Source organism: Hylaeus volcanicus, chromosome 2 (assembly GCF_026283585.1).
Source record: "Hylaeus volcanicus isolate JK05 chromosome 2, UHH_iyHylVolc1.0_haploid, whole genome shotgun sequence".
NCBI classification, from domain to species: Eukaryota; Metazoa; Arthropoda; class Insecta; order Hymenoptera; family Colletidae; genus Hylaeus; species Hylaeus volcanicus.
Genome location: NC_071977.1, coordinates 18274179 through 18287763, shown reverse-complemented (window position 1 = coordinate 18287763; position 13585 = coordinate 18274179). Strand labels below are relative to the sequence as shown.

Genomic DNA, 13585 nt, shown 5'->3' with positions numbered 1-13585 from the left:
GCATTATACCACGTGCGGCGTTGTAATGTTCCAATAAAAATCCAAAGAGATATTCATCTATGATAATTAATCTTTATAAAACAACCCGTATCTGAAAAAAATTGTTTTAAATACAACCAAGTATATTTCGTAAATGTCAAAATTATTTTCACGTCCCGATGCTGTTCAATTTTAAACAAAATGTGTATTTTACAAAGTATTATAATACACAATGTGCTATTAAACAATTACAATGATGTATAACTCTATCTTGAATAGGTTCAGTCAGGTTCAGTCGAATATTATTTGTGTTTAATTTAGTTAGTGATAATTAAAAGTAACAAGTAAGGGGGAAAAATAAAAATAATAGTAACAAAAATCGTCCAATCAGGCATGCATACGATGAACGTGTCATATTATTTATAAAGCAAGCAAAAGTGAATTATTTTAAAGGAGAAGAAATACTACACGTATCGTCTACTACATCGTCAACATATGTGTCAGAATTCATCTTAATCTGTTCTACGTGTAATATGGGAGTTTGTAAATAATAAGAAGACTATTTTTTTCTTGCTACATTTTGCATAATTTTATGAAATGTCTCGTCATCGAGACGTACGGTCTATGAATTACTCTGAAGGTATACAATACATGCATTTGTATAACAAATTAAATGTTCTATTTTACTTCTTGACATAATAAACATTTTACAGAGTATGAAGGTTATGATGATGTCTATGGGCATTCTGTGGAAGATGATTTCTGTGTATCTCCCAGTGGTAAGTTTTGTTTAATCTGTAACATATTGTACAATTCTGTGGTGATCAAACTGTAGTATTACATTTTATGGATAGAGATAAGAAAAAAATGTTATATGAATGTGGGTTCATAAAAGCTTTATTAACAAGTTGTACTAAAAGTATAAAGTATAATCTTATGTTAACAAAATGTCACAGACTTCCAAATATTGTTACTATAGCATACGATAAAAATAGATGAACAATATTTATATAATCTTTTTTATAAGTTGTATTTAACCTTGTAACTATGGTATTCTTTAATTAAAAAGTAGTATAAACAGAGATTAAAAGCAAGAATAACACTGATAACTTTTATTAAATATTGTCTTTCTTTTAAACTATTCATTATTAGTTTCCTAGATACAAATAATTCTTACTTTGGTTGTGATCATGCTTACACAAGTTGTAAAATGTTATTTACAGTGGAGCAATTCTTATTTGATCGAAGTAAGCAACAAAATATGGCATCCTTTATTACGGAGCCAGATATAGAGGAAGATAACGAGGATGGCATAGAACCTACAACACCTAACGAAGAAGACATAATACTCACAGAATTAGAAAAGACTAAGCTTATATCATGTATGGAATCTATCAAGAACATTATAGGAGATGCAGTATCTGATACTGAAATAAAGAAGAAAATTATTCAGTCAAATTTTAATGCAGAAGTAGCACTTGATTTACTTTTAAAAGATTCTTCTCCAAAAAATGGTATATACATTATTATATATTTTCTTATAGTTTGTGTATTACATTGTGCAATTGTATTTTTAGAATCACTTGCAATCAACGAGGATAATGCAGAACACTATCCAGGTATGTTATTCACTCACATTATCTAAGAGTTTGAGATATAAAGTAATACGTATATTTTTTAATGGCAAATAATAATAAACTTTATAGTAAAATGATTTATATTTTAGTAGATGATTATTTCCTGACCTACAATTTTTTCTGTTTCATGTGCTGTCTATAAATCCATCGGTAAGGTAAGATGTTGCATCTACTAAGCCTCAATCTAGTTCATTTATTATACCTAAAATATCATTTAAAAGACAAAATAATATTGAAAACACGACTTTGAATGCATCTGTCGCGGAGAATGTAGACAGTCTTAAAAATTTAACTCTTAGTAGCCCTCCCTTTTCCTCTTTATCTGAATTAATAACTAATCACGCTAAGTCAATATCACCAAAAACTGTGACGGAATCTCAAACAAATTCAAGTACAGTACTATTTAAAACATTAGCAGATTTAACAGCACATCATTTACAAAAGTCCAGTAACTTAATTAATACTACAAATTCTAATGAAACAAATTTTGTCATACCAAAACTGTCGATTAAAAAGGATAGATGTAATGATTTAACTAATACACAACTAGATGTGTGTACTGTTGAAAAAGATGTAAGTGTAATATCAGAATCATTCGATGATGAGGAGAAAGATTATTCTATGAGCTCACTTGAAAAGAGCATATCCAACATTTTTGCTTTTTCTGCAAACTGTCCCAACAGTACAAATAATTTACATAATTTAGAAAGAAAAGAAGATTCACTGTTAAATGTAAGTGGTACTCGAACTCCATCACCAGATGATTGGATGATTGATTTGAGTTCTGCTTTGAAAGAAGCTACATTTTTAGTTCCAAATAACTCTAATCACACAAGGTCGAAAGTATTAAAGAGTATTGATAATATCATTCTTGATTCAAAGTTGCACACATTTAATCAAAATTCTGAAATTCCGTGTGTTATTCTTCCTACAACATTAAATTTAAGTTCTTTGAGATATGCTAAACTTCCATATACGACAAAAAATGTATCTCTATTTGCTAGAACATTATGTAGAACATGGAAATTGAAAAAACCAATTCTTAAATCTCAAAAACAACAACATCAAGCTATAAAACGATTTGATTTTTCAGCTCCCTATACACGTAATAAACAAAATCCCTAGAAATATTTAAATTAAATTAGGTACAATGTATTGTAACACTTCACAATAATTTTTATGAATGTAATTTTTAATGCATAAATACAAGAGAAAATCAAATTTATATTAAACGTATAAGACGATGTTAAATGACGTTAGAAAATTACTATTTTGTTTATGGAATTTTATTTATAGTGGTATATTATTTCTATGTAGAAATGGTATGAATTCTCAGGGAATTTAACAAAATTGCTAATAAATTTTCTATTAGGTAAAAAGTTGCCATCCAAATCTCCATTTCAAGTTACAACACCTTCCAACGTGAAAATTATTCCTGCTGGAAAACGACCTGTTGTAAAGGGTTTCAATTTAAGTGGAATAGAGAATACAGATCAGTTGAATTCTCACATTGAAAGTCCCCGTTCCCAAAGTCCATTTTCTGATTATAACAGTCCAGAAATAAAAAGAAAAGAACATATTGCACCAAAGGAAAAAAAAGTAATTTCTTCAACTACAAACAGCCCACAATGTCAGTCCCCAGTCTTAGGGCACGTGACGCCCGACTTAGATCCTAAAACGAAGCTTAGCGAAGAAAAGGTCGATGCTTTGAAAATATATAAAAGTAAAAGAGGGGATAGCAAAGAACAATTACATCTTGTAGTGGTTGGACATGTAGATGCAGGTAAAAGTACTTTACTAGGACGACTTCTGTGCGACTTAGGACAAGTTCCATCAAGATTGATTCATAAATATCAACAAGAAAGTAAAAAGATAGGAAAGCAATCATTTGCATATGCATGGGTTCTTGACGAGACAGGGGAAGAACGGTGAGTAGAACTTTTAATACAATAACTTTACTTAATAAGTAATGTTAAAGTTATTTCTTACTTCTTTTCTATAGAGAACGTGGGATAACAATGGATATTGGTCATTCCAAATTTGAAACAGAAACAAAATGTATTACTTTATTAGATGCACCTGGACATAAGGACTTCATACCAAATATGATTACTGGTGCCACTCAGGCAGATGTGGCTTTATTAGTAGTAGATGCAACAATAGGAGAATTTGAAACTGGATTTGATAGTGGAGGTCAAACTAGAGAACATGCACTATTATTACGTTCATTAGGTACTGTTTTATGGTATATAATATATATGTAATCTGTATAATGCTTAAAAGTCATTTTTCAGGTGTATCACAGTTAGCAGTGGTAGTAAACAAACTAGATACGGTGGACTGGTCGAAAGATAGATTTAACGAAATAGTTGACAAATTGAGAGTATTTTTGAAGCAAGTTGGATTTAAAGATAACGTTACTTTTGTCCCCTGTAGTGGTCTATCTGGTGAAAATATTGTATCAAAACCTAAAGAGTCTTTATCTAATTGGTATAATTATCACTTTGAAATTCCAGTTTATTTAAACAATTGTAATAAGATGCTTATCAATATCTTTTAATGACAGGTATACGGGACCAACATTAGTCAGTGTTATTGACAACTTTAAGTGTCCTGATCGTCCTATAAATAAACCATTCCGGTTTTCAGTTAATGACATATTTAAAGGCACTGGATCTGGATTCTGTGTTTTTGGACATGTAGAAACAGGCATGGTGTCTTTGGGTGATAAAGTTTTAGTGTCGCCAAGATGTGAAAGTGCAGTAATTAAAGGTATGTTAATTTAAAATTTTAATATTTTGTTTCTATATTTTGTAAGGTGTCCGAACACCTATAATACACTTATAAATGTATAAAAATATATTTTAGGTCTACAAGTAGATGAGGTGTCTATAACAAATGCATTTGCTGGGGATCATGTTGCTTTAACATTATCAGGAATTGACCAACAGAATGTTGGAATTGGAGACATTATATGCAACGTCCAACACCCAGTTCCTATAACAACATCTTTCCAAGCACATGTAGTCATTTTTGCAGTTAAAATTCCTGTAGTGAAAGGTCTTCCAGTAATAATGCATCAACAATCTCTAGTGCAACCTGCTGTGATTACAAAATTAGTAGCTCAACTTCATAGAACTACCGGTGAAATAATCAAAAAGAAGCCACGCTGTTTACCAAAAAATTCAAGTGCTATTGTCGAAATTACAACGCAAAATGCAGTCTGTATGGAGTTATACAAAGATATCAAACAATTAGGTCGAGTTATGCTGCGCGTAGAAGGAACAACTATCGCTGCTGGACTCATTACGAAAATCAAATAATAATACAATATTTGTATTTGTTTCGCATATTCGGAGTCGTAATTATAGAGGAAATTTTTGTCATTCATTTAGAACTATGTAACTGTTGTATTTACATATTGATGAAACTATACAAAAGTTAACAAATGTATCATGTTCTTGTTAATTTATATTAATGTATATGTAACATACAAGTTTATTTGCTACAAAGCGCTTAGTTGTTTTCTTAGCATATAATGTGTAACATATTTATAATGATTTGTAACATTTTTAACGTAAAATTAATGTTTAATAAAATCGTTCTTTGAAAATCGGTTGCTTACTTATTTATTGTGTTTCTATGTATTCTCTTTTTATGGGACAACACAGCATAATTATAATATTCATATAAAAATATTAAATGTGAACATTTTAATGTAGAATATCTCATGTTTTACCTTATCTAGCACAACTTTTACATCCAAATGGAACATCCACTGTATTTCCCATATTAGGTCTTCCTAATCTACGCATTGGCGGACGTGGTGGCCTATATGTAAACATAAATTATTATTATAGTTAGTAAACTATATTAAAAATTAGTTATTATCAATTATTATAGATGATTAACGATTATTCATTGTAATCGTCAATCGTTGTTTTAATTAAAATAGCTCAGCATAATACACAAGGTGTTTCATTAGAATTATGAATATATTACCCAGATCCAGGTCTATAATCTCTTGTATATTCACTTCCATATTTGTTCATATCAGGGTTGATCAATGTCCTAAAACTGTATCAAATCAATTAATTTAATAAATGTATATGGTCCAAAAATAATAAATATGAGAATTAATATATATTCCTTACAACATAATAACCATGTAAATTATTCCAGTGAAGAATTGAAATAGTCTTTTTAAACTCCAGGGAGTACTATCTAATACGTTTCCGTCTAAAAGTCAATTAAAAATTGGTCTACATAAATAATCGGTATATATAATAATATACATAACAAATAGTATAACAAACTGTCGATATACAGTATTATACAATACACTAAGGTTACGTTCATTACCATTCGATATATAAACCATGATTCACAATTTTCTTGTAGAACTTTTTCAATAAAATCTTTCAATTAAAGTGATCCAGAAATTTAGTTCAATTACATTAATAATGTTCTATTGCATAGATATTTTACACTTTTTTGACAGCACGAAATCCACGTCAGAAAGAATAACTTGAAGTTTCTCTGATTGCGTGTATACGATATGATAACGATTACGCACACATCGTAGTCATCTATGCACGAGATTTCCCAACCTATCACCGTTATAATTGGTTACAATGGTACTGGACATGATATCATATATACATATATATCATAGATAATGTGCCCTAATACGATAATTTATAATATAAATAGATCGAACCATCTGACAGCTAAGACAATCATTTTTGTACTACATTACTAACAATACAGAAATAAAGGTAGGATTGAAGTTTTCGTACTGTATAAATTATTTTCTGTGATGAAATTTGTAATTTTAAATATATTTCTTATGACCTGTTTTAGAGTGTGGATATATAACGTCAAGTAGTTTTTAAATTCTACTCCATATAATATGCTTTTTCTCTTTTGAGGACTCACAACAGCTCACAAATCCCCAAGGATCTGTAGCACACAGTTTGAGAAACACTGTTATAATGTATCTGCTATAGTTCAATGAGGAGCTGCTATCAGCCGCTATATTTACGCCTATCAGCTGTGGAATGACAGGTGGAATAAAAAATGGCTGAAAATGGGTTGGGGTCCGATGCTGGGTCTCAAGAATACCTCGCAACAGAGGTTATTAATTTAGATATCGAAGAGGTAATTAACTATCTTTATCACGTGTATGCTTAAATGTGCAAACTTTATAGACTCCATTTTCAGGTTATGTTCAGTTTAAGTGATTTAATTATACTTTCCTTACGTTTGTTATAACATATTATTGAAATATTGTGATTACTGTATTATATTTGATGATATTAGTGTTGAAATTTGTTATTGATCTCTTTTAATATTTTACATGTATCACATGTAATGTATTACCTTTCTTTTTGTTTTTATCTTGACTTAAATATTCCATAAATGTGCATCTAATTACAACTTATAGTTATATTCATTTGTATTATTATTTAAATTATTAACTCTACTTATTAAGAGTACTAAAATTGTACAGTAAAACTCCTTATTTCAGTTGGACAACACAGAATATGCTATACCTGCTGTGGAAGAACTACCCTCCTTAGAAAGTATATTGACAGAACCTGACTGTGCATCATTATCTGGAACAGACGATGATATTGGTTTGACACCTGGTGAAAAGTTAGGTAGCAGTGAAACAACAAGTGTTGGGAGTCATTTGTCATTAAACTCTTTGAATAAACCAAATAGAAATTCACAACCAACATCTTCTGGTGCTATCTTGAGGCATGTCATATTGAAAGGAATATCTTCGCAAATTGTATCAGCTAGTGTAAGAGAAAAATGTATCATCAATTGTAACCAATTAAAAAGAATAATTTTGTTTGCTCTCTTTGGATCAATGGAATCAATTGAGAGTATAAACAATTTAAGTTCATTAGTTTTCAAGAACAATCCAAGTAGTTCTTACTATTTAATAAGGCAGTGTTTTGGCTTTTATTTATTTATTTTCAAGTTATACAATTTTATTATTCTAGAAATTTAAGAACAATAAACATAAAGAAATGATAATAACAAAATAAATATCGTTTTTTTATGTGTTATCTTTTTGAATTTCTAGAATAATAAAATTGTATAACCCGAACAGAAACACAAAATGAGGTCAAAATGTCATATTGTTAAATAATGAAAGTTATTTGGATTGCTCTCTAAAGCCAACAAATTGAAAAAGTACTATGTTAATCTTATATTTGTAAATGCTATGTTAAGTCTAATAGGAACATTTTATTTATGTAGGAAAAAGTCAATGCTGGTTTTGCAAGTGCAGTTGCTGCTGGAGGGAATATGTTAGTAGTTGGTACCAGTCATGGTCTGGTATTAGGCTTTGATTCTTTACAAACATTACGATGGTGCGATCAAGAAACAAGACATCAGGGATCTGTATCAGCATTATGTTTTAATTTTGATGGGAGTAGAGTACTGGCTGGTTTTGCTAGAGGACATATATTAATGATAGATAGTTCTAATGGAAAAGTACTAAGGACACTCACCGATGTTCACCCTTTCGATAATGCTGTATTACATGTTAAAGTAAGATCTGTTTGTATTATTTTATTAGTTAATTCACAATGTTAATTACGTTTTAAAATAATTAAATAACTGCTTTATAATATAAAATATTAATTTTTTTTTATTATAGTTCACAGATTCACCAAAAGTAGCATTATGTAGTGACAGTGGTGGATCTGTTTTCGAATTAAATTTTACAAGAGTTATGGGAGTACGTGGTTGCGACAGCAGATGTTTATTTAGTGGGTCCAAAGGTGAAGTATGCACATTAGAACCTTTGCTATTAAATCATCTGCCGTCACACCCCCTGAAAAATTATACGTTAGTGGCGATGGCAACATTATCACAGGTTTATTTATATTTTTTTAAAGAAATATGAAAGACATATTACATATACATGCTGTACAATAATAAAATTTTTTTAGGTAATGGTAGTTTGCACAAGGCCACGAACACGCGTTGTATTAATTCATCCTTTATCTAGTGCTCCCGTAGCACCGCCACAATTATCCTGGCAACTTGTTGTTATACAAGCAGCAGATGCTTCTCGTGTAATTGATCCAGTTTTGGCTCTTGCAAGAGATGATGTAGTCTATTTCTATCACGTATGAATTCCACATGATTCTATATTTTAAATAGTTACATCTCTAAATGATTCGTATTGATTGAATTTCCTTACCAGGTATGCACAGAAGCTGGTTCAAGAGTAAAACTATTTCCTCTAAGGAGGATAACTCTTCCGTATACAATAAGTAATTTGCGATGGTTAAATCCAAGATCGTTAGCAGTATTGGATACTCAAGAAAGACTACATCTATTAGATGTTAGAGCGCAGGATAATTTAGAAACTCTAGATATGAGCCGTGTTGGTATTTCGTATGCATCTAGCCATTTCAAGGGTTTATCCACTGGTGGAAATGTTTCAAAGGTATTGATTAATTAGATGATTAAATTAAATAACTATTTGACCAGGATTGGTTATCGTAATTTTATTATTTTGTTAAAATTAGGCAATGGCATTGGCTGGCGAACGAGCATGCTATAATACTGTTGTAACATTTGGTACTCAACTTTTACTCTTAGGTACAAAAAGTTTGCATGTAGTTTGCATACGAACATGGACAGAACGATTGAGACACTTAACAATGCAGGTTTGCATAATATAATATGTACATTAGATTCACTACATTCTATAAAGTGTAATTTCCACAATTTTAGAGAAGATTTCCAGAAGCACTAGCGTTAGGATTTGCTTTCTACCAAGACAAAGGGAAAGCAGTCGTTGGTCTTCGTGGTTCAAAACAACGACGTAAACAAATAGCTCGTGATAAAGTATGTCAAGTTTTGATTCAATATATGGAAGAATTGAATCGTTGCCCTGCGGATGAAACTGCAGACTCTGAAATAGTCACAACTTGTGTAGATTATTGTATACAATTAGAAAATACAGAATTATTATTTGGAAAGTTATGGGACCTAGTTTCGGAATCCGAGGGACTTAAAGCAAGTTATTTGCACGCTCTTGAAAGCCCTTTGTTAGATGGGAGTTTACGACCTCGATTACCGCCATTAATTGCTCAACATTTAGTTACTCTTTACGATCAAGAGAAAAAAGTAGATTCCCTTCAAGCGATTATAGTGTTACTAGATGTGGATTGCTTAGATATTCATCAAGTAAGTAAAAATATTTATTACATTTTCTTAATTTTGTTTACTTTATTTGGTAGTAGTGGCGCGTTATATACAGAAAGAGACATGTGTTGACCAAAGTGTCTCGATAAAATGGGATTCAATTTAAAAATCTTCGTCATTATTTTTTTCTTTACATGGGTAGCCAAGTTTTGTTTTCTTCTAGCATCATGAAAATATAATGCGCCACTATTCGATAGGAAAATAATAATTTAAAATATACATCCTCTTGACAAATTTTGTAGGTAACAACAATTTGTCGTCAACGAGGTCTTTGGGGGGCTTTAATACATCTTCAGACGACAGCATTAGGTGATTTTACCGCTCCGATTCATCAATTAGTACCAATTTTACAAAATTTACTGACAAATTCAAAAGATTCATTATCTCGGGATAGTATACAACTTGGTAATGCGATTCTGGTTTATGCTAGTTGTTGCCTTGCCGGTCGTGGCTTTCCTAGAGATGAACTTCCAGAAGGCAAGTCTCAAAGAGCAAAATCGGATGTGTTAAGGGCTCTTCTATCACAGCATTCAACCTTAGCTAATGATACGGAGAGACAATATCCGTATCTAAGGACTTTGCTTCAATTTGATGCAAAAGGGTTCCTTGATGTAATAGCAATTGCCTTTCAAGAACCAGAATTCACATCTGAAATGGGTCTCAGACAGCGACAGAGACTTATAGATATACTATTAAGTATTGTCATGCCTAACACACCACTTAGTCCGAAGAACACTGATTATATTACCGATGAACAAAGAAATCTAGTTCTTATATTCGTCGCTAATGAAGTTGCAGAAAATACTGTTAACTTGGAACCTAGTATGATAAATAAAATGATAGAAATATTATGTACTGATTCAAATATGGGATCAACAAAAGAGCTTAAGACTGATAAAGAAAATGCAATACTAGGATTGTTACGTTCAAAAAAATTACGTAATATATCAGATAATACTCTACTTAATTTAGCAGAGAGAGCTAAGTTGTAAGTATATGAGAAAATATATTTATATTACCAAATATTATGGAACCAATTGCTTAATAACTTAATCCTTTTTCGATATTATTGAAGTATGCACAGTGATTCTAGAAATTGGAACATGCTATAGCTCATTTCCAAGTTCAGATACAAAAAATTGTTACAGGAAATCTTGGATTCTATAATGGAAATTATATTTTGATCTTGCTATATTTTTGCTTTGAAAAAGCCCTTAGCTTGTTTCAGTTTCTTCAAGAACTCTGTATATTTCTTGATTGGTGTAATGGAAAATATTCGTAAACAAAACGTAATATAGTTTTAATACCACATTATAAGAAATAGTAACTTGTATCGCAGTACATAATGTTACAGTATGCGAGTTGCGGAGTTGTTGTACAGTGCAAGAGAAGATTGGATTGCAGTCTGTAAATGTATGATACTGCATCCATCCAGACATCATGATATTTGGCCTTGGTTAAAACACCTTCCTCAAAGTTCATTGCAAGCAGTCGTAATGGCTAATGCTGAAGCTCTAGTAGGAATCAATGCAAATCAATTTGCTATGCTTATAGGAACACATATGCAAAATAAAATTAATGAAACATTACAAAAGCTAGAGAACACTCCAAATATACAGTATACTCTATTAGATGCACTATATCAATTAGTCCAATATAAAGAAGAGGATGTCTCATTGGAGCTTACAGCTGAATTGTTAGAGAAATATTTGGAATTAATGTGTGAATTACAACCAGAACGTGTAGGTAAAAACTAAGATTACACCGAGATGTATAGAAAATACCATTTCCTATTTTAATTATTTTGTTCTATGCAGGTAGTTTACCATATTCAAGCAGGTCATGGTTGCAGACTAAATGAAGCGTTGAAAATAGTTCAAAAAGCAAATCATAAAGATGCTGAAGCAGTTATGTTAGAAAAGTTGGGTAATTATCAAGATGCATTTGATATTCTTTTGAAAGAATTTCAAAATAATCTTGAGCTGGTAAATATGCTGTATAAGAATAATATAATATAAATATTGTTGGTTGGTTTTTATGAGTTTAATAAAATCGTTTTCTAGTATTGTCAGAACAAGGTTTCAGAAAATGAAACAATTCATAGTACAGTACAGCTTGCTGGTTTGTGTAGGCGATCTGCTGGAAATTTAGATTGGATGCCGCTTATGGAAATAATACTTCGAACACACTCAAATAGTAACAATGAGAAAAGTATGTTATGTATTTATATCAATCTAGTGCAAACAATAGTAACGCTCTATATTAATTAATAGCATACTTTTCATTTTACTTTGTGGAATAATTAATAATACTAATTGAATAAATTACAGTTGAAAAATTAAGCGGGAAATTATTAAGGATTGCATTAGAATATCTCAGTGGTACAACAGCATTATCAACAGTATTAGAACAGATATTAAAGCATCCATTGGCAACCAGTGGAACAATAGGTGATATAAGACAGCTATTATCTGGAGTACTTACACATTCTCGATATGAACAAACTTTGGTTGAGACTACTGCACGTTTGGTCAGCTTAGAACTTCATAAGGCACTAAAAAAATCATTAAGGTATGAAATGATCTGATAATTAAATTCATTTGACATTGATAATAATTTTTTTAAATACGAACGTTTTCCCTTACAGAGATGCTGGAAAAGCTTGTGCCAGTATGTCAATAATTTGTCCTATATGTCGACAATTGTTGTCACAAAGTTCAGATTACATTGTAGTGTTCAGTTGTGGCCATGGCTTTCATTCAGAATGTTTGGGAGAACCTAAATCTTGTTATAAATGTTTAAATTCGAAGGGATGGGCACCTGTTGTTACTAATGTCACACATCCTCCCAAAACATTCAATGTAAGCAACACTATTTTTTATTATGTAAAAATTACATACATGTATGTATATTGTTAAAATATTTTATATGTTGATACAAGTATGTTAAAAATTGGAATTGATTGTTTTACAGGCATATAAAGAAATTCTACCACCGGCATTTATGCGTAATAAAGACCTTTCTCTAAGTCTTGCGCCACCTACTTTACCAGATCTTGAAGGTATTTTTTAATCTAGTCTTTAAATATCAAAATTCAGTATCACATTTATCAGTGGTATGTAGCATTCTAATAGCAAAAATGACTGTGTCTTATACATGTACATTATACTAGATCTCTAACTTTCATTCCATGAACTTTACATTGTTCTCTTTTCCTATTCCATATACAAAATTAAATTCTTATAATTTTTAATGGAACTCTCTTTTATATAATTGCGAGAGTACACCATTTTATCATATTTCCACCAATTTGTTGAACTTGATATTTAAATAATATTTTTTTCCTTGGCAAGACTCAAATGTTGTATGTTTGTATATTGTAAAGTAATATACTTAATATTGTGTATAGTATCAAATAAGGACTTGTATACTTTTAATGCTGTAAATTCTATTCGCCCAATTTACAGCATTTTGCCAAATATCAGTCATTAAGTAAATAAAGATATTCATTAAGTAAATAAAGGTATTATTATTCATTATTAATAATTGTGTACATTGTCCTCAATTTAATGTTTTATATGGGAAACTTTCAAATAATAAACAATCTGTTGAAATTACTATGCAAAAGTGTATATTCTATGTAGTTTTTATGTTGGGTAATAAGGGTAAGTAGCTTTACGTTTAACATTCTTGATAATGAAAACTGGTTTTTTCGGCATATTTTCTGTCAA

The 13585-nt window shown here is 30.6% G+C and overlaps 3 protein-coding genes across 6 annotated transcripts; 2 read left to right on the top strand and 1 right to left on the bottom strand.

The window, feature by feature from the left end:
- Positions 1 to 16: 16 nt before the first annotated feature.
- LOC128872365 (protein HBS1) lies at positions 17 to 5229 on the top strand. 2 transcript variants are annotated; one of them, XM_054114978.1, is made up of 10 exons: positions 17 to 619; positions 693 to 758; positions 1203 to 1493; positions 1557 to 1598; positions 1777 to 1852; positions 2987 to 3544; positions 3619 to 3848; positions 3911 to 4106; positions 4183 to 4388; positions 4485 to 5229. In XM_054114978.1, the coding sequence occupies exons 1-10, from the start codon at positions 577 to 579 to the stop codon at positions 4937 to 4939; spliced, it is 2163 nt and encodes a 720-aa protein (XP_053970953.1). In that variant the 5' UTR covers positions 17 to 576; the 3' UTR covers positions 4940 to 5229. The 2 variants fall into 2 exon arrangements, with proteins under 2 accessions (XP_053970953.1, XP_053970952.1); XM_054114977.1 differs by lacking the exon at positions 1777 to 1852 and having other exon boundaries at positions 20 to 619; positions 2989 to 3544.
- Positions 626 to 6120, bottom strand: LOC128872372 (selenoprotein K-like). 2 transcript variants are annotated; one of them, XM_054114990.1, is made up of 5 exons: positions 5979 to 6120; positions 5771 to 5855; positions 5619 to 5693; positions 5356 to 5447; positions 626 to 774 (listed from the first exon to the last, which is right to left on the bottom strand). In XM_054114990.1, the coding sequence occupies exons 1-4, from the start codon at positions 5995 to 5997 to the stop codon at positions 5357 to 5359; spliced, it is 270 nt and encodes an 89-aa protein (XP_053970965.1). In that variant the 5' UTR covers positions 5998 to 6120; the 3' UTR covers positions 626 to 774; position 5356. The 2 variants fall into 2 exon arrangements, with proteins under 2 accessions (XP_053970965.1, XP_053970964.1); XM_054114989.1 differs by lacking the exon at positions 626 to 774 and having other exon boundaries at positions 5230 to 5447.
- A 99-nt stretch (positions 6121 to 6219) lies between these two features.
- On the top strand, positions 6220 to 13474 carry LOC128872361 (vacuolar protein sorting-associated protein 8 homolog). Of its 2 annotated transcripts, XM_054114967.1 has the most exons (16): positions 6220 to 6394; positions 6548 to 6776; positions 7147 to 7425; positions 7890 to 8183; positions 8293 to 8511; positions 8588 to 8767; positions 8845 to 9090; positions 9173 to 9313; positions 9381 to 9836; positions 10097 to 10842; positions 11209 to 11600; positions 11676 to 11839; positions 11918 to 12065; positions 12185 to 12425; positions 12502 to 12715; positions 12828 to 13474. In XM_054114967.1, exons 2-16 carry the CDS (start codon positions 6696 to 6698, stop codon positions 12924 to 12926), a joined length of 3900 nt encoding a protein of 1299 aa, XP_053970942.1. In that variant the 5' UTR covers positions 6220 to 6394; positions 6548 to 6695; the 3' UTR covers positions 12927 to 13474. The 2 variants fall into 2 exon arrangements, with proteins under 2 accessions (XP_053970942.1, XP_053970943.1); XM_054114968.1 differs by lacking the exons at positions 6220 to 6394; positions 6548 to 6776 and having other exon boundaries at positions 7242 to 7379.
- The last annotated feature ends 111 nt before the right edge of the window (positions 13475 to 13585 follow it).

Bases quoted from the DNA above. Each gene is read 5' to 3' on its own strand.
- LOC128872365 (XM_054114978.1), top strand. From the start codon at position 577: ATGTCTCGTCATCGAGACGTACGGTCTATGAATTACTCTGAAG. The intron at 1,853-2,986 runs AAACACGACTTT...AAATTTTCTATT, and splicing joins AAAAGACAAAATAATATTGA to AGGTAAAAAGTTGCCATCCA. The intron at 4,107-4,182 runs GTATAATTATCA...TTTTAATGACAG, and splicing joins AAAGAGTCTTTATCTAATTG to GTATACGGGACCAACATTAG.
- LOC128872372 (XM_054114990.1), bottom strand. The intron at 5,694-5,770 runs GTAAGGAATATA...GATTTGATACAG, and splicing joins ATTTACATGGTTATTATGTT to TTTTAGGACATTGATCAACC. The intron at 5,448-5,618 runs GTAATATATTCA...GTTTACATATAG, and splicing joins GATTATAGACCTGGATCTGG to GCCACCACGTCCGCCAATGC.
- LOC128872361 (XM_054114967.1), top strand. From the start codon at position 6,696: ATGGCTGAAAATGGGTTGGGGTCCGATGCTGGGTCTCAAGAATACCTC. The intron at 8,512-8,587 runs GTTTATTTATAT...AAATTTTTTTAG, and splicing joins CGATGGCAACATTATCACAG to GTAATGGTAGTTTGCACAAG. The intron at 12,426-12,501 runs GTATGAAATGAT...TTTCCCTTACAG, and splicing joins GCACTAAAAAAATCATTAAG to AGATGCTGGAAAAGCTTGTG.